The sequence below is a fragment of the Equus przewalskii genome, chromosome 22 (genome assembly GCF_037783145.1).
Source record: "Equus przewalskii isolate Varuska chromosome 22, EquPr2, whole genome shotgun sequence".
Classification (NCBI taxonomy): domain Eukaryota; kingdom Metazoa; phylum Chordata; class Mammalia; order Perissodactyla; family Equidae; genus Equus; species Equus przewalskii.
In genome coordinates this window covers 54,001,024-54,016,279 of record NC_091852.1, presented here as the reverse complement: position 1 = coordinate 54,016,279, position 15,256 = coordinate 54,001,024, and the positions used below count along the sequence as shown (strand labels likewise).

At 39.2% G+C, this 15,256-nt stretch overlaps 1 protein-coding gene across 1 annotated transcript in view; it reads left to right on the top strand.

Moving 5' to 3' along the window:
* The window catches only part of MFSD14B (major facilitator superfamily domain containing 14B), an 88,565-nt gene that overhangs the window by 12,290 nt on the left and 61,019 nt on the right, over positions 1–15,256 (top strand). The window contains exon 2 of the mRNA XM_070590105.1: positions 14,464–14,559. Coding sequence (XP_070446206.1) covers positions 14,464–14,559 — 96 coding nt within the window. The remainder of the gene's footprint in view (positions 1–14,463; positions 14,560–15,256) is intronic.

The following is a 15,256-nucleotide window of genomic DNA, read 5'->3' as shown; positions in this document are numbered from 1 at the left end:
GATGCCTTTTATGTCTTTTTCTTCCTTAATTACTCTAGCTAGAACTTCCAATACTGTGTTGAGTAGAAGTGGTGAAAGCAGGCATCCTTGTCTTGTTCCTGATCTTAGAGAAAGTTTTTACAGCCTTTCACTATTGAGTGTGAATGATAGATGTGGATTTTTCATATGTGGCCTTTATTATATTGAGATAGTTTCTTTCTATCCCAGTTTTTAAAAAATTTTTTTAAATCATGAAAGGATGTTAATTTTGTCAGATGCTTTTTCTGCATCAGTTGGGATGACCATGTATTTTCTGTTTTTTTTTTTTAAAGATTTTATTTTTCCTTTTTCTCCCCAAAGCCCCCCGGTACATAGCTGTATATTCTTCGTTGTGGGTCCTTCTAGCTGTGGCATGTGGGACGCCGCCTCAGCGTGGCTCGATGAGCAGTGCCATGTCCGCGCCCAGGATTCAAACCAACGAAACACTAGGCCGCCTGCAGCGGAGCGCGCGAACTTAACCACTCGGCCACGGGGCCAGCCCCTGTGACCATGTATTTTCTGTTCCTTTCATTTTAATATGATGTATTCCATTGATTGATTTTCATATGTGAACTGTTCTTGCATTCCAGGAATAAATCTCACATGGTCAGGGCATATCCCTTTTAATATGTTGCTGAATGCAGTTTGGTGGTATTTTGTTAAGGATTTTTGCATTGATAGCATAAGGGAAATTAATTTGTATTTGTCTTTTCTTGTGGTGTCTTTGTCTGGCTTTGGTACCGGTAATGCTGTCTTCATGGAATATGTTAAGAAGTGTTCCCTCCTCTTCTTTTTTTTTTTTTTTTAAAGGCAGACTGCCACATACAGCAGCTCATTTGGATGTGTCTAGAGTCTTGGAAGCTTGACTACCTTACGTTCTCCTACAACTGGACCTTGATAGCTTATTTGGAGGTTCTAGCAGGGGGGAGTGCAACTACTTCTATACCCTTGACTGAAGAATGATTGTCCTCTATCTGGGAAGGTCGTCCTCTTTGACCAAGGGCGCAGCTTTGGGAGCGAGGCACATGGAGCAGTGAGGGAGGAAGGGGATACCTGCTTAGCCAGCCAGATTAGCTGAATCAACCCTAGCAATCAGTGGGGTGACAGATGTCACAGCCAGATCGCCCTCACACCCCCTCCTCTTCATTTTTAGAAGGGTTTGAGAGGGATTGATGTTAGTTCTTCTTTAAATGTTTGGTAGAATTTACCAATGAAGCCATCAGGTCCAGGGCTTTTCTTTGTTGGGAAGTTTTTGATCACCGATTCGATCTCTTTACTAGTTCTGGGTCTATTAACATGTTCTGTTACTTTATGATCCAGTTTTAGTAGAGTGTGTGTTTCCAGGAATTTGTCCATTTCATCTAGTTTATCCAATTTCTTGGCTTACAGCTGCCCGTAGTACTCCCTTATAGTACCTCTTTCATTTCCAATTTTAGTAATCCAGGTCTTCCCTCTATTTTCCTTGGTCAGTTTCGTTAAAGATTTGTCAGGTTTTTTTGGTAGTTTCATAAAATCCACTTTTGATTTTGTTGATTTTCTGTCTTGCTTTTCTATTTTGTATGGCATTTATTTCTGCTCTAATCTTTATTATTTCTTTTCTTTTTCTTTTTTGCATTGTGTTTAGTTTGCTCTTTTCTAGTTCCTTACAGTAAAAAGGTACATTATTGATTTCAGATCTTTTATAATCTTCCTTTGTTGAAGATTAGCTGCCTAATATGTGTGGTTTTATTTCTGGGCTTTCAGTTCTGTTCCATTGATCTGTGTGTCTGTTTTTGTACCAGTACTATGCTGTTTTGATTACTACAGCTTTATAGTATATTTTGCAGTCGGGGATTGTGTGATGTCTCCAGCTCTGTTCTTTTTTCTCAAGATTTCGTTAGCTCTTTGGGGTCTTTTGTTGCCCCATGTGAATTTTAGGATTCTTTGTTCTATTTCTGTGAAGAATGTCATTGGGATTCTGAATGACATTGCATTGAATCTGTAGATTGCTTTAGGTAGTGTGGACGTTTTAACTATGTTTATTCTTTCAATCCATGAGCATGGAATATCATTCCCTTTCTTTATGTCATCATCAATTTCCTTCAATAATTTCTTGTAGTTTTCATTGAATAGGTCTTTCATCTCCTTGGTTAAATTTTTTCTTTTTTTTTTAAAGATTGGCACCTAAGCTAACATCTGTTGCCAGTCATTTTTTTTTCCTTGTTTACCCCAAAGCCCCTCAGTACACACTTGTATATTGTAGTTGTAGGTCTTTCTGGTTGTACCATGTGGGATGCCACCTCAGCATGGCCTGATGGTCAGTGCCATGTCTGCACCCAGGATCCGAACCGGTAAAACCCTGGGCCGCCAAAGTGGAGTGCACGAACTTATCTACTTGGCCACTGGGCTGGCCCCTCTTTGGTTAAATTTATTCCTAGATATTTTATTCTTTTTGTTGTGGTTGTAAATGGGATTGTATTCTTGAGTTCTCTTTCTGCTACTTCCTTATTAGAGTATAGAAATGCATCAGATTTTTTGTAAGTTGATTTGGTATCCTACAACTTTGCTGTAGTTGTTGATTATTTCTAATAGTTTTCTGATGGTTTCTTTAGGGTTTTCTACATGTAAAATCATGTCGTCTGCGAACAGCGAGAGTTTCACTTCTTCCTTTACAATTTGGACACCTTTTATTTCTTTTTCTTGCCTATTTGCTCTGGCCAAACCTCCAGTACTTTGTTGAATAAGAGTGGCAGGAGTGGGTGCCCTTGTCTTGTTCCTGTTCTTAGAGGGATAGCTTTCAGTTTTTCACCGTTGAGTATGATGTTGGCTGTGGGTTTGTCATATAAGGCCTTTATGATGTTGAAATACTTTAGTTCTATACCCATTTTATGGAGAGTTTTTATCATAAATAGATGTTGGATCTTGTTAAATGCTTTCTCTGCATTTTTTAAGATGATTATGTGATTTTTATTCCTCATTTTGTTAATGTGGTGTATCACATTGATTTTGTGGATGTTGAACCATCCCTGTGTCCCTGGTATAAATCACACTTGATCATGATGTATGGTCTTTTTGATGTATTGCTGTATTCGGGTTGCCAATATTTTGTTGAGGATTTTTGCATCTATGTTCATCAGCGACATTGGCCTGTAATTTTCCTTCTTTGTGTTGTCCTTGTCTGGCTTTGGGATCAGGATGATGTTGACCTTGTAGAATGTTAGGAAGTGTTTCATCATCTTCAATTTTTTGGAATAGTTTGAGAAAGACAGATATTGAATCTTTGAATGTTTGGTAGAATTCTCCAGAGAAGCCATCTTGTCCTGGACTTTTATTTTTTGGCAAGTTTTTGATTACTGTTTCAATCTCTTTACTTGTGATTGGTCTACTCAGATTCTCTGTTTCTTCTTGTTTCTGTTTTAGGAGGTTGTATGAGTCTAAGAATTTATCCGTTTCTTCTAGATTGTCCAATTTGTGGGAATATAGTTTTTCATAGTATTCTCTTAGAATCCTTTGTATTTCTGCAGTATCCATTGTAATTTCTCCTCTTTCATTTCTGATTTTATTTATTAGAGCCTTCCTCTTTTTTTTTCTTAGTCTGGCTAAGGGTTGTCAATTTTTTTAATCTTCTCAAAGAACCAACTCTTAGTTTAATTTATCCTTTCTACTATTTTTTTTTTTTTTTGGTTTCTATTGTATTCATTTCTGCTTGAATTTTTATTTCCTTTGGAAGGAAGACTGATTTATTTTTGTCACCTTCTTATATCCAGTTACCCACACAAAGTTCCCACCATACCAAGGCCCACCTGTCATGCCATGTTTCTCTTATGTATCATTTGTGTTGGCCAGGGATGAATGATAGTTCAATTAAAGTAATTTATGTTGATGTGAGAGTAAGAAGTGTCTGCATTTCAGAAGAGATGTTTATTAGTTTAAACAGTTTCTCATTGATATATCTAAACATGTAATATGTAAACAGATAGTCTTTCTTTGCAAGATGCTGAAAATAGCATAATAGTGAAAGATATGTTCATCTGTCACTTAACGACAGAGATATTTTCCAAGAAATGCATCGTTAGGTGATGTCATCATTGTGAGACCTTCATAGTGTGTACTTACACAAACTTGGACAGTATAGTCTACTATACACCTAGGCTATATGGTACTAATCTTATGGGACCACTGTGGTATATGCAGCATGCCATTGTATATGCACAATCTAAAGTGTGTGTACCTGTTTTTATATTAATCAGCACTGCAGCCACACGGATCTCTATCCCAATGGTCTCCATAAATAGAGATTCATTGCCTGGGAAAGAGCACCAAACCACGGAAATTGCAAAGAAGTAATAGGGTAGCCCTCCTGTGCTTCTTACTGTGAGCTGTTTTGAGAGGTTTTTGAGATTCTTGTATGCCATGCATGATAAAAATAAAAGATTCCAGAGGAATAGTTGGGCTTTTTGTTGACATATTCACCCGCTGTTTGGAAGCAATTGCTTTCAAATGTGAGGTGGTTGACTATCAGAATTTTCACCCAAATAATTAGGAAATTATTAGTAAATGCATATAGGCTATTTACTTTTTAAAATTTATTTTTGCCACCATTTCTCCTACTTTTGGGGTTTTTTTGCTGTAGATTTTAAAACAGATTTCAGACATCTTATTTCACAAATAAATATATTGCTATGTATCTCTAAGAGATAATGACTTTTTAAAAAATTATTACTTCAGTGCCATTATTTACAATGAATGTAATTTTTTTTTTTTTTAGGAAGATTAGCCCTAAGCTAACTGCTGCCAATCCTCCCCTTTTTGCTGAGGAAGACTGGCCCTGAGCTAACTTCCGTGCCCATCTTCCTCTATGGATATAATTCTTTAGTGTCATCTAATACCCAGTCCATTTTCAAATTTCCATGATTGACTCAAAATTTTCTTTTTTCTAGTTAGTTTATTTGAGTCAAAACCCAAAGTCCTCATATTGCTTTCAGTTAATATTTCTTAAATTCTTATAATCTCTATACTAACATAGTTCTCCCTCCATTTTTTTCTTTGCCCATACCATTTCTGTGTTGAAGAAACTAGGTCATTTGTTTCAAAATTTTTTCTACTTCTGGATTTTCTTGTTTAAAAGAACAGAGAAAAGATGTTAGTGTCAGAAGAGATCCTTTTTCCCTCTCACATGTATTCTGTTGAGTGCTTTGTTACTAGAGTGGGGTGAGAGAAGGGCACTTTGGGATACATCATTGAACAAAAGAGACAAAAATCCTTTCCTTCATGGCATTGACATTTGCATTCCAGAGAAGGTGGACAGTAAACAGAAATGAATGGTAAAGTTTGTTAGAAATTCTCTAGAAAACAGTAGAGCATAACAAGGGGATAGGGAGGTGTAGGACTTTGTTGGATGTGTAAGATGTGTGGCTAAGTGTAAGTTGTGTCAGAATGTGGTAGGAGCCAAGGAGGGTGCAACAGAGGAATAACATGATCCCATTTACATTTAAATCATTTAAATTTCATTTAAATACATTTAAATCAGATTTCCATTAAATCTGGCTGCTGTGCAGTGGGTGAAGAAGCAAGGGTGGAAAGCTGCTCTGTAATGTGGGCAAGAGATGGTAGAGGATCAGACTGGGGAGAGCTAGCTAGCCAGAGAGGAGTCAAGGACAATGGCAAGTGTCTGGCTCCAGTGGCTGGAAAGATTGACGCAGACAGCCTCAGAAGGCTTAGTCACAGGCAGAGGCTGAATAGCTGCTACCATTTCCATTCTGTATTCTGTTGGTAAAAGATTTGTAAAAACTGGTACATTTTGAAGGTTATGTTATGTTAAAGGCCTTTTGATCGTTTTTTTTTTTGAATTGTTAGATGATTAAATGGTTCTTTTTTTCCTCTTAATTTGTACAATGCTTTCTGTTTTGCAAATGTCTTATTTAATGGCATTTAAAACTGCTTATTATTAGACATTGCAAAAATTTAGAAATTTATAAGTTGGATTTTTAATAACAATTGTTCTTGGCTCTTTTTGAAAAATTTTAAAGCTACAGAAAATTAAAAGAATAGTAAATGTTCCCTTCATCTAAATTCAGCAATTAACATTTTGTGACATTTGCTTTAGAAAGTAGCTATGTACCATTTTTTCCCCCAAACTATTTGACAGTGAGTTGCAGACATCAAGAACACCCATGAAATTTAACATTAATGCCCTATGGTTATCTAATATACAGTCCATATTCATGTTTTTTCCTTTTGTCCCCTTTTCATCTAGGATCTAGTCTAGTATCCTCCATTTGGTTGTCAGGACTCTCATCTCCTTTAAACTGTACAAGTCTCCCTACCTTTACTTTTGTCTTCTATGACATTGACACTTTTTTTGAGGAAAATTAGCCCTGAGCTAACATACACTGCCAGTCCTCCTCTTTTTGCTGAGGAAGATTGGCCCTGAGCTAACATCTGTGTCCATCTTTCTCTGTTTTATATGTGTGATACCCACCACAGCATGGCTTGATAAGCGGTGCATAGATCAGTGCGCGGGATCCCAACCGGTGAACCCCAGACCGCTGAAGCGGAAGCGGAGTGCGTGAGCTTAACTGCTATGCCACTGGGCTGGCCCCAACGCTGACATTTTTAAGGACACTAGACCAGTTGTCTTGTAGGATGTCCCACAATGTGGATTTGTCTGATCAATTCCTTATGATTAGCTTTTAGTTAAAGCATGCGGAGGTACTTTTACCTTTTTTTTTCATTAAGATTATGATAGATTACAACCTTGTGAGATTTCAGTTGTACATTATTGTTAGTCATGTTGTGGGTACACCACTTCACCCTTTGTGCCCTCCCCCCCCCCCCCTTTTCCCAGGTAACCACTGATCAGTTCTCCTTGTCTATATGTTAACTTCCACCTATGAGTGGAGTCATATAGAGTTTGTCTTTCTCTGGCTTATTTCGCTTAACATAATACCCTCAAAGTCCATCCATGTTGATGCGGATGGGACGATTTTGTCCTTTTTTATGGCTGAGTAGAATTCCATTGTGTATATATAGCATATCTTCTTCATCCAATCATCAGTTGCTGGGCACTTAGGTTGGTTCCACGTCTTGGCTATTGTAAATAATGCTGCGATGAACATTGGGGTGCATGAGACTCTTGGAATTGCTGATTTCAGGTTCTTAGGATACATACCCAGTAGTGGGATGGCTGGGTCATAAGGTATTTCTATTTTTAATTTTTTGAGAAATCTCCATACTGTTTTCCATAGTGGCTGCACCAGTTTGCATTCCCACCAACAGTGTATGAGGGTTCCTTTTTCTCCACAACCTCTCCAACATTTGTCACTCTTGGTTTTGGATATTTTTGCCAATCTAACGGGTGTAAGGTGATAGCTTAGTGTAGTTTTGATTTGCATTTCCCTGATGATTAGTGATGATGAGCATCTTTTTCATGTGTCTATTGGCCATCCTTATATCTTTTTTGGAGAAATGTCTGTTCATGTCCTCTGTCCATTTTTTGATCGGGTTGTTTGTTTTTTTGTTGTTGAGATGTGTGAGTTCTTTATATATTATGACGATTAACCCTTTGTCAGATAAGTAGCTTGTAAATATTTTTTCCCAATTACTGGGCTGTTTTTTTGTTTTAATCCTGTTTTCCCTTGCCTTGAAGAAGCTCTTTAGTCTGATGAAGTCCCATTTGTTTATTCTTTCTATTGTTTCCCTTGTCTGAGGGGTTACGGTGCCCGAAAAGATTCTTTTGAAGCTGATGTCGAAGAGTGTACTGCCTATATTCTCTTCTAGAAGACTTATTGTTTCAGGCCTAATCTTTAGGTCTTTGATCCATTTTGAGTTTATTTTTGTGAATGGTGAAAAAGAATGGTCAATTTTCAATCTTTTACCTGTGGCTGTCCAGTTTTCCCACGACCATTTGTTAAAGAGACTTTCTTTTCTCCATTGTAGGCCCTCAGCTCCTTTGTCGAAGATTAGCTGTCCATAGATGCGTGGTTTTATTTCTGGGCTTTCAATTCTGTTCCATTGATCTGTGCAACTGTTTTTGTACCAGTACCATGCTGTTTTGATCACTGTAGCTTTGTAGTATGTTTTCAAATCAGGGATTGTGATGCCTCCGACTTTGTTTTTCTTACTCAGGATTGCTTTAGCAATTCGTGGTCTTTTGTTGCCCCATATGAATTTTAGGATTCTTTGCTCAATTTCTGTAAAGAATGACATTGGGATTCTGATTGGGATAGTGTTGAATCTGTAGATTGCTTTAGGTAGTATGGACCTTTTAACTATGTTTATTCTTCCAATCCATGTGCATGGAATGTCTTTCCATCTCTTTATGTCGTCATCAATTTCTTTCAACAAAGTCTTGTAGTTTTCGTTATATAAATCTTTCACTTCCTTGGTTAAATTTATCCCAAGGTATTTTATTCTTTTCGTTGCGATTGTGAATGGGATTGAGTTCTTGAGTTCTTTTTTTGTTGTTGTTGTTTTTTTAAAGATTTTATTTTTTCCTCTTTCTCCCCAAAGCCCTCCAAGTACATAGTTGTATATTCTTTGTTGTGGGTCCTTCTAGTTGTGGCACGTGGGACGCCGCCTCAGCGTGGTTCGATGAGCGGTGTCATGTCCGCGCCCAGGATTCGAACCAACGAAACACTGGGCCGCCTGCAGCGCAGTGTGCGAACTTAACCTCTCGGCCACGGGGCCAGCCCCAGTTCTTGAGTTCTTTTTCTGTTAGTTTATTGTTAGTGTGTATAAATGCTACTGATTTATGTATGTTGATTTTATACCCTGCAACTTTGCTTTAGCTGTTGATTGTTTCTAATAGTTTTCCTATGGAGTCTTTGGGCTTTTCTATATATAAGATCAAACAGCGAGAGTTTTACTTCTTCTTTGCCTATTTGGGTTCCTTTTATTTCTTTTTCCTGCCGAATTGCTCTGCCCAACACCTCCAGTACTATGTTGAATAGGAGTGGTGAAAGTGGGCACCCTTGTCTTGTTCATGTTCTCAGAGGGATGGCTTTCAGTTTTTGTCCGTTGAGTATGATGTTGGCTGTGGGTTTGTCATATATGGCCTTTATGATGTTGAAGTACTTTAGTTCTATACCCATTTTATTGAGGGTTTTTATCATAAATGGATGTTGGATCTTGTCGAATGCTTTCTCTGCATCTATTGAGATGATCATGTGGTTTTTGTTTCTCATTTTGTTAATGTAGTGTATCACGTTGATTGACTTGCGGATATTGAACCATCCCTGTGTCCCTGGTGTAAATCCCACTTGGTCATGGTGTATAATCTTTTTGATGTATTGCTGTATTCAGTTTGCCAGAATTTTGTTGAGGATTTTTGCATCTATGTTCATCAGTGATATCGGCCTGTAGTTTTCCTTCTTTGTGTTGTCCTTGTCAGGTTTGGGGATCAGAGTGATGTTGACTTCATAGAATGTGTTAGGGAGTGCTCCATCTTCCTTAATTTTCTGGAATAGTTTGAGAAGGATAGGTATTAAATCTTCTTTGAATGTTTGGTAGAATTCTCCAGAGAAGCCGTCTGGTCCTGCACTCTTATTTTTGGGGAGGTTTTTGATTACTGTTTCTCTTTCTTGTGATTGGTCTATTCAGATTCTCTGTTTCTTTCTGATTCAGTTTGGGGAGGTTGTAAGAGTCTAGGAATTTGTCCATTTCTTCTAGGTTGTTCAATTTGTTGGCATATAGTTTTTCATAGTATTCTCTTATGATCCCTTGTATTTCTTTGGTATCCATTGTGATTTCTCCTCTCTCATTCCTAATTTTATTTATTTGAGATTTCTGTCTTCTTTTCTTAGTGAGTCTGGCTAAGCGTTTGTCAATTTTGTTAATTTTTTCGAAGAACCAACTCTTTGTTTCATTGATCCTTTGTCCTGTCTTTTTTGTTTCAATATTGTTTATTTCTACTGTAATTTTTATTATTTTTCTCCTTCTACTGACTTTGGGCTTTGTTTGTTCTTCTTTTTCTAATTCTGTTAGGTGTCGTTTGAGGTTGCTTATGTGAGATTTTTCTTGTTTAGTGAGGTGAGCCTGTATTACAATGAATTTCCCTCTTAGGACTGCTTTTACTGCATCCCAAATGAGTTGGTATGGCGTGTTTTCATTTTCATTTGTCTCCAGATAATATTTGATTTCTTCTTTAATTTCTTCAATAATCCATTGTTTGTTCAGTAGCGTGTTGTTTAGTCTCCACATTTTTGCACCTTTCCCTGCTTCATTCTTGTAATTGATTTCTAGTTTCATAGCATTATGATCAGAAAAGATGCTTGATATTATTTCAACTCTCTTGTATTTATTGATGCTTGCTTTGTTTCCCAAGATATGGTCTATCCTTGAGAATGTTCCATGCGCACTTGAGAAGAATGTGTAACCTGCTGTTTTTGGATGAAGTGTTCTATATATATCTATAAGTCCATCTGGTCTAATTTTTCATTTAATTCTATAATTTCCTTGTTGATTTTCTGTCTGGATGATCTATCCATTGGTGTTAATGGGGTGTTGAGGTCCCCTACTATTATTGTATTGTTGTTGATGTCTCCTTTTAGTTCTGTTAAGAGTTGCTTTACAAGTTTTGGTGCTCCTCTGTTGGGTGCGTAAATATTTATAAGTGTTATGTCATCTTGGTGGAGTGTCCCTTTTATCAGTATATACTGTCCCTCTTTGTCTTTCTTTATCTGTTTTGCTTTGAAGTCTGCTCTGTCTGATAGTAGTATAGCGACACCTGCTTTCTTTTGTTCATTATTAGCTTGGAGTATTGTCTTCCATCCTTTCACTCTGAGTCTGTGTTTGTCTTTGAGGCTGAGGTGTGTTTCCTGGAGGCAGCATATTGTTGGGTCTTGTTCTTTGATCCATCCTGCCACTCTGTGTCTTTTGATTGGAGAGTTCAATCCATTTACATTTAGAGTGATTATTGAAATGTGGGGGCCTACTGCTGCTATTTTATCTCTTGTTTTCCAGTTCTCTTGCATTTCCTTTGTTTCTCATCCCATGCTTTTGGATTACTAATTCAGGTATGTAAATTTCTGTATTGGGTGTCTTCTTATTTGTAATTTGTGTCTTTATTCTTGTTATTTGTTTAGTGGTTACCATATGTTTAGTATAAAACATCTCATAGATGAGATAGTCCATTTTCTGATAGCCTCTTATTCCCTTAAATTAAAACCTTCTATCCTTTTTCTCTTCCCCTTCTAGGTTGTTACTGTCAGATTTTTTTTTCCCCCTTCTTTCTTGTGTTGTGAGTTTGTGGTTAAAATGACAGGGTTATATTTATTCTTGCTGTTTCCCTTCCTTTTATCTTTAATGTTTTATTTAACTTTTGCTACCTGTTCTGATGGAGAGCTGCTACTTTCTGTTGTTGTCCTTCTACTTATCTCCTTTGCTCTTGGTTTTGTAGCCCCTTTCCTTTTTTTGATTTTTCAGGAATGAGGGTTTTCCTGAGCATTTCTTGAAAAGGAGGTTTTGTGGCAATGAACTCCCTTAATTTTTGTTTATCTGGGAAAGCTTTTATTTCTCCACCATATTTGAAGGATATTTTCGCTGGGTAGAGTATTCTTGGCTGCAGGTTTTTGTCCTTCAGAGTTTTGAATATATCATTCCACTCTCTTCTAGCCTGTAAAGTTTCTGCTGAGAAATCTGCTGATAGCCTGATGGGGGTTCCTTTGTAAGTTATTTTCTTCTGCCTGGCTGCCCTTAGTATTTTCTCCTTGTCATTGACTTTTGCTAGCTTCACTACTATGTGCCTTGGGGGTTGGTCTTCTTGCATTGATAAAGTTTGGAGATCTATTGGCTTCTGTCACATGAAGTTCCATCTCTCTCCCCAGGTTTGGGAAGTTCTCAGCCATTATTTCTTTGAACAGGCTTTCTGCCCCCTTCTCCTTCTCTTCTCCCTCTGGTATACCTATAATCCTTACGTTGCATCTCCTAATTGAGTCAGATAATTCTCAGAGAGTTTCTTCATTTCTTTTTAGTTTTAGTTCTCTCTCCTCCTCTGCCTGCAGCATTTCTATATTCCTATCTTCCAAATTGCTAATTCTGTCCTCCATATTATCGGCCCTACAGTTCAGCTTGTCTAGGTTTTTCTTAATCTCCTCTGTTGTGTTCTTCATTTCCAGTATTTCTGTTTGGTTCTTCTTTATAGTATCAAACTCTTTTGTGACATAGCTCCTGAACTCGCTGAGTCGTCTATCTGAATTCTCTTTGAACTCATTGAGTTTTTTAATGATGTCTGTTTTGAAGTCATCGTCATTTAGGTTATATATTTCATTGTCTTTGGGACTGTTTTCTGGGTATTTGTCATTTTCCTTCTGTTCTGGAGATTTAATATATTTTTTCATATTGCTTGATGGTGTAGATTTGTGCCTCCACATAGAGATAGAGTTTAGTTACTGCTTCCACTTGTTTCTACTGGCATGGTGGGGGAACAGCTGTTTATACTGCACCAACCAGGAACCCTATCAGCTGTTGCTAACTGGGCCTGGGCCCCTCCTCGTAGTCACTGTGGTCCTGTGGGGTCCCTCTTCAGCTGTGGGGGCGGTCACAGGGGGCTTCAGGCCGCTGGTGCCTGCTGTTGCAGACCTCCTAGACATGCTCCCTCCTTAGGGTCTGCAGTAGTGTTATGGGCTTTCCCAGTGGCCAGGGGCAGGATCACCTGTATTTGCAGCTCTGTCACTGTTGGCGCCCGCAAAATCTCACTTGTCCACTATAGGTCACAGCAGAGCTATGGGCATCTTCTGCAGTCTGTGGTTAGCTCACCTAGCTATGCTGCTTTTGTCCCAGGGTCTTCCAGCCTTGTGGTTGCCGGGTGGGGGCTCTCTACTAGTGCTGTGCAGAGGCTTTCACTGAGGCTGCTGTGAGACTGTAGAGTTTCCCCCTGGGCCACGGAGCCAGGCCGCTGGAACTCCACCCAGCCCCAGTCCTTTCCCCCAGGATCTCAGGGAGCCCCTTGCCCTGTCTGGGGGACAGCCGGAGACCGTGAGTTCAGTGGCAGCTGGCCGGCTGCTGCCCTGCCTGGGATTCTCCTCTTCGGGACCCTCCCAGCATTCTGAATGCTGGGCAGAGCCTCTCCACTAATGGCGAGTAGAGGCTTTCCCTGCTGCCAGAACGGGACCCCGGAGTTTCCCCCTGGGCCGCGGACCCAGCCACTGGAACTGCACCCAGCTCCAGTCCTCTCCCAGGAGATCTCTGGTAGCCCTGTACCCCAACTGGGCAACAGCCGCAGTCTGTGAGACCGGTGGCGGCAGCTGGCGGGCTACTGCCCCATTCGGGATTCTCTCTGGGAGCCTCCCGGCGTTGTGGATGCTGGGAGGGGCCTCTTGGCTAATGGCCAATAGAGGTTTTCCCTGCCGCCTCTGGTGTGGGACTCTGGAGTTTCCCCCTGGGCTTAGGTGTAATCACGGGGCCTTAGGTAGGGCTGTGGTCACCTGTTTCCACCGTCACTCCTCTGGTGTGCGCACCCTCCTGCCCTTGATGTGTGGTGATGTTCTGGGGGCGTCTGCTGGAAGAAAGCCGCTTGCAGGTACTAGGCTGTTCGGGGGTCAGGGTCGGAGAGTTTTCACCTATCTCCACCTTCTCCTGGGGGGAAGTCCGTCTGCCTTCCGATGTATAGCAACATGGGTCTCTCAGGCATCCTGAGATGCTATATGGATATCCTTTGTTAAGCGATGACTGTCCAATTAGTTGTAGATTCGAAGGGAGAGAGATGGTACTTTTACCTTTTGAAGATTTAAAAATATAAGCATAAGAATAGTATAGGTTTTACAAAGTCTTTTCAAACTATCACTTCCAGTTACTACCAAGTGCTAGTTAGCAAAGCATCTGATCCTGTAATAAGCATTGTCACAGAATCAAAGAAGATTAAATTGAGGGGAATTTTAGATTTCATCTCCAGAAATCACAAAGTACAGAAAACTAGCAGAATAGACACAGTCTTAACACAAGTCAGAAACAGAAAGCTGGATTTTAACACCTTTAGGTAGGGAGTGTGTTTTCAGGTTTGACCTAGTCCTTATTGTTCTTCCCCCACCCCCTATCATATAAATCATCTAGGCTGCCCCTGAAGCTTTTGAGCATATGACCCTGATGCCCACCTCTCTCATTATGTAGCTAGGGAAACTTCAGGCTTCCAGGCCAAGCTGCTGAGGAATACATAGTTAATGAGAGACAGAATAGTCAAGTTCTGGAACTTCAGTCTCTGGAAGACTCAGGTGATTTTCTACCAAAGCTTCAGTGATTTGCGCTGATGAAACAAGTAGAAAGTCTGTAATCTTGGCACCTTCTATGATTAGGGAAGATGAAGGGATTAGGGATACCACAGAATGGAGTTTTACCTTAAATTGTATAGTTAGGTTCTGAGTTTATTTTATACAGTTTCTTTTTACTTTTTTGGTGTTTGATACCATTTTGGGATAGTGGATCTCTTATATCTCTTTACTGTGTTTCATAATAACTTTCTTCATTTTTTAGCTACAAGGCTTTGGCCGACCGAGTGTATACCATGCTGCTATTGTCATCTTCCTTGAATTTTTTGCGTGGGGCCTATTGACAACTCCAATGTTAACTGTAAGTACTGCTGAACTGGGTCTTTGAGAGCAAAAGAGAAGTTCTTAAGCATATATATGCCCAGGGCTGTATGTCTAGGTATGTTTGAGAGTAACTCTTGACAGTGATTTAAGGCTGCTTATTCCATTGGCTTGTTTCCACTGTGTGGACTGTGAACTACCTGCCACAAAACACCTAGGCTGCTTGTTAAATATTCCTGGGTAGCATTGCCCTTCCACTGAACCAGAATCTTGGGAGTGCTGTGAATGAACTATATATATTTAAGAAGATGGTTAAGATGCCCTAGAGGAAATTATCGCGAAGCTTTGTTGAAGTTTGTAACTTACTTTGTATAGATTATAATGGCCTTTGACTTAAGAATATAGTAAATAGGAGATTGGTAAGTACTTTGTAACAATGAAAGTGATGATTATAGGAATGTCCAAATTTCCATTTTTGGTAGCTTAGCTGCAATCATTTCTTTGCGGAGGCTGTACTGAATTTCTTAGCAAGAACTTGGATGTTTGATGTATGTTGTGGTTAGAGGAAGGGGAAATGCTGAAGAAAAGATGAGGGTGTAGGTTTTAGGTACCTAGTGAATATTTAACACTTAATAAAGATATTTTTAAACTGGCCTTAAATTTCAGTTGTCTTAAATTGTGCTTTAAAAATCATTGGTGGTTAACTCTTCCCAATCACCATTTTGCCTTACCAAAGA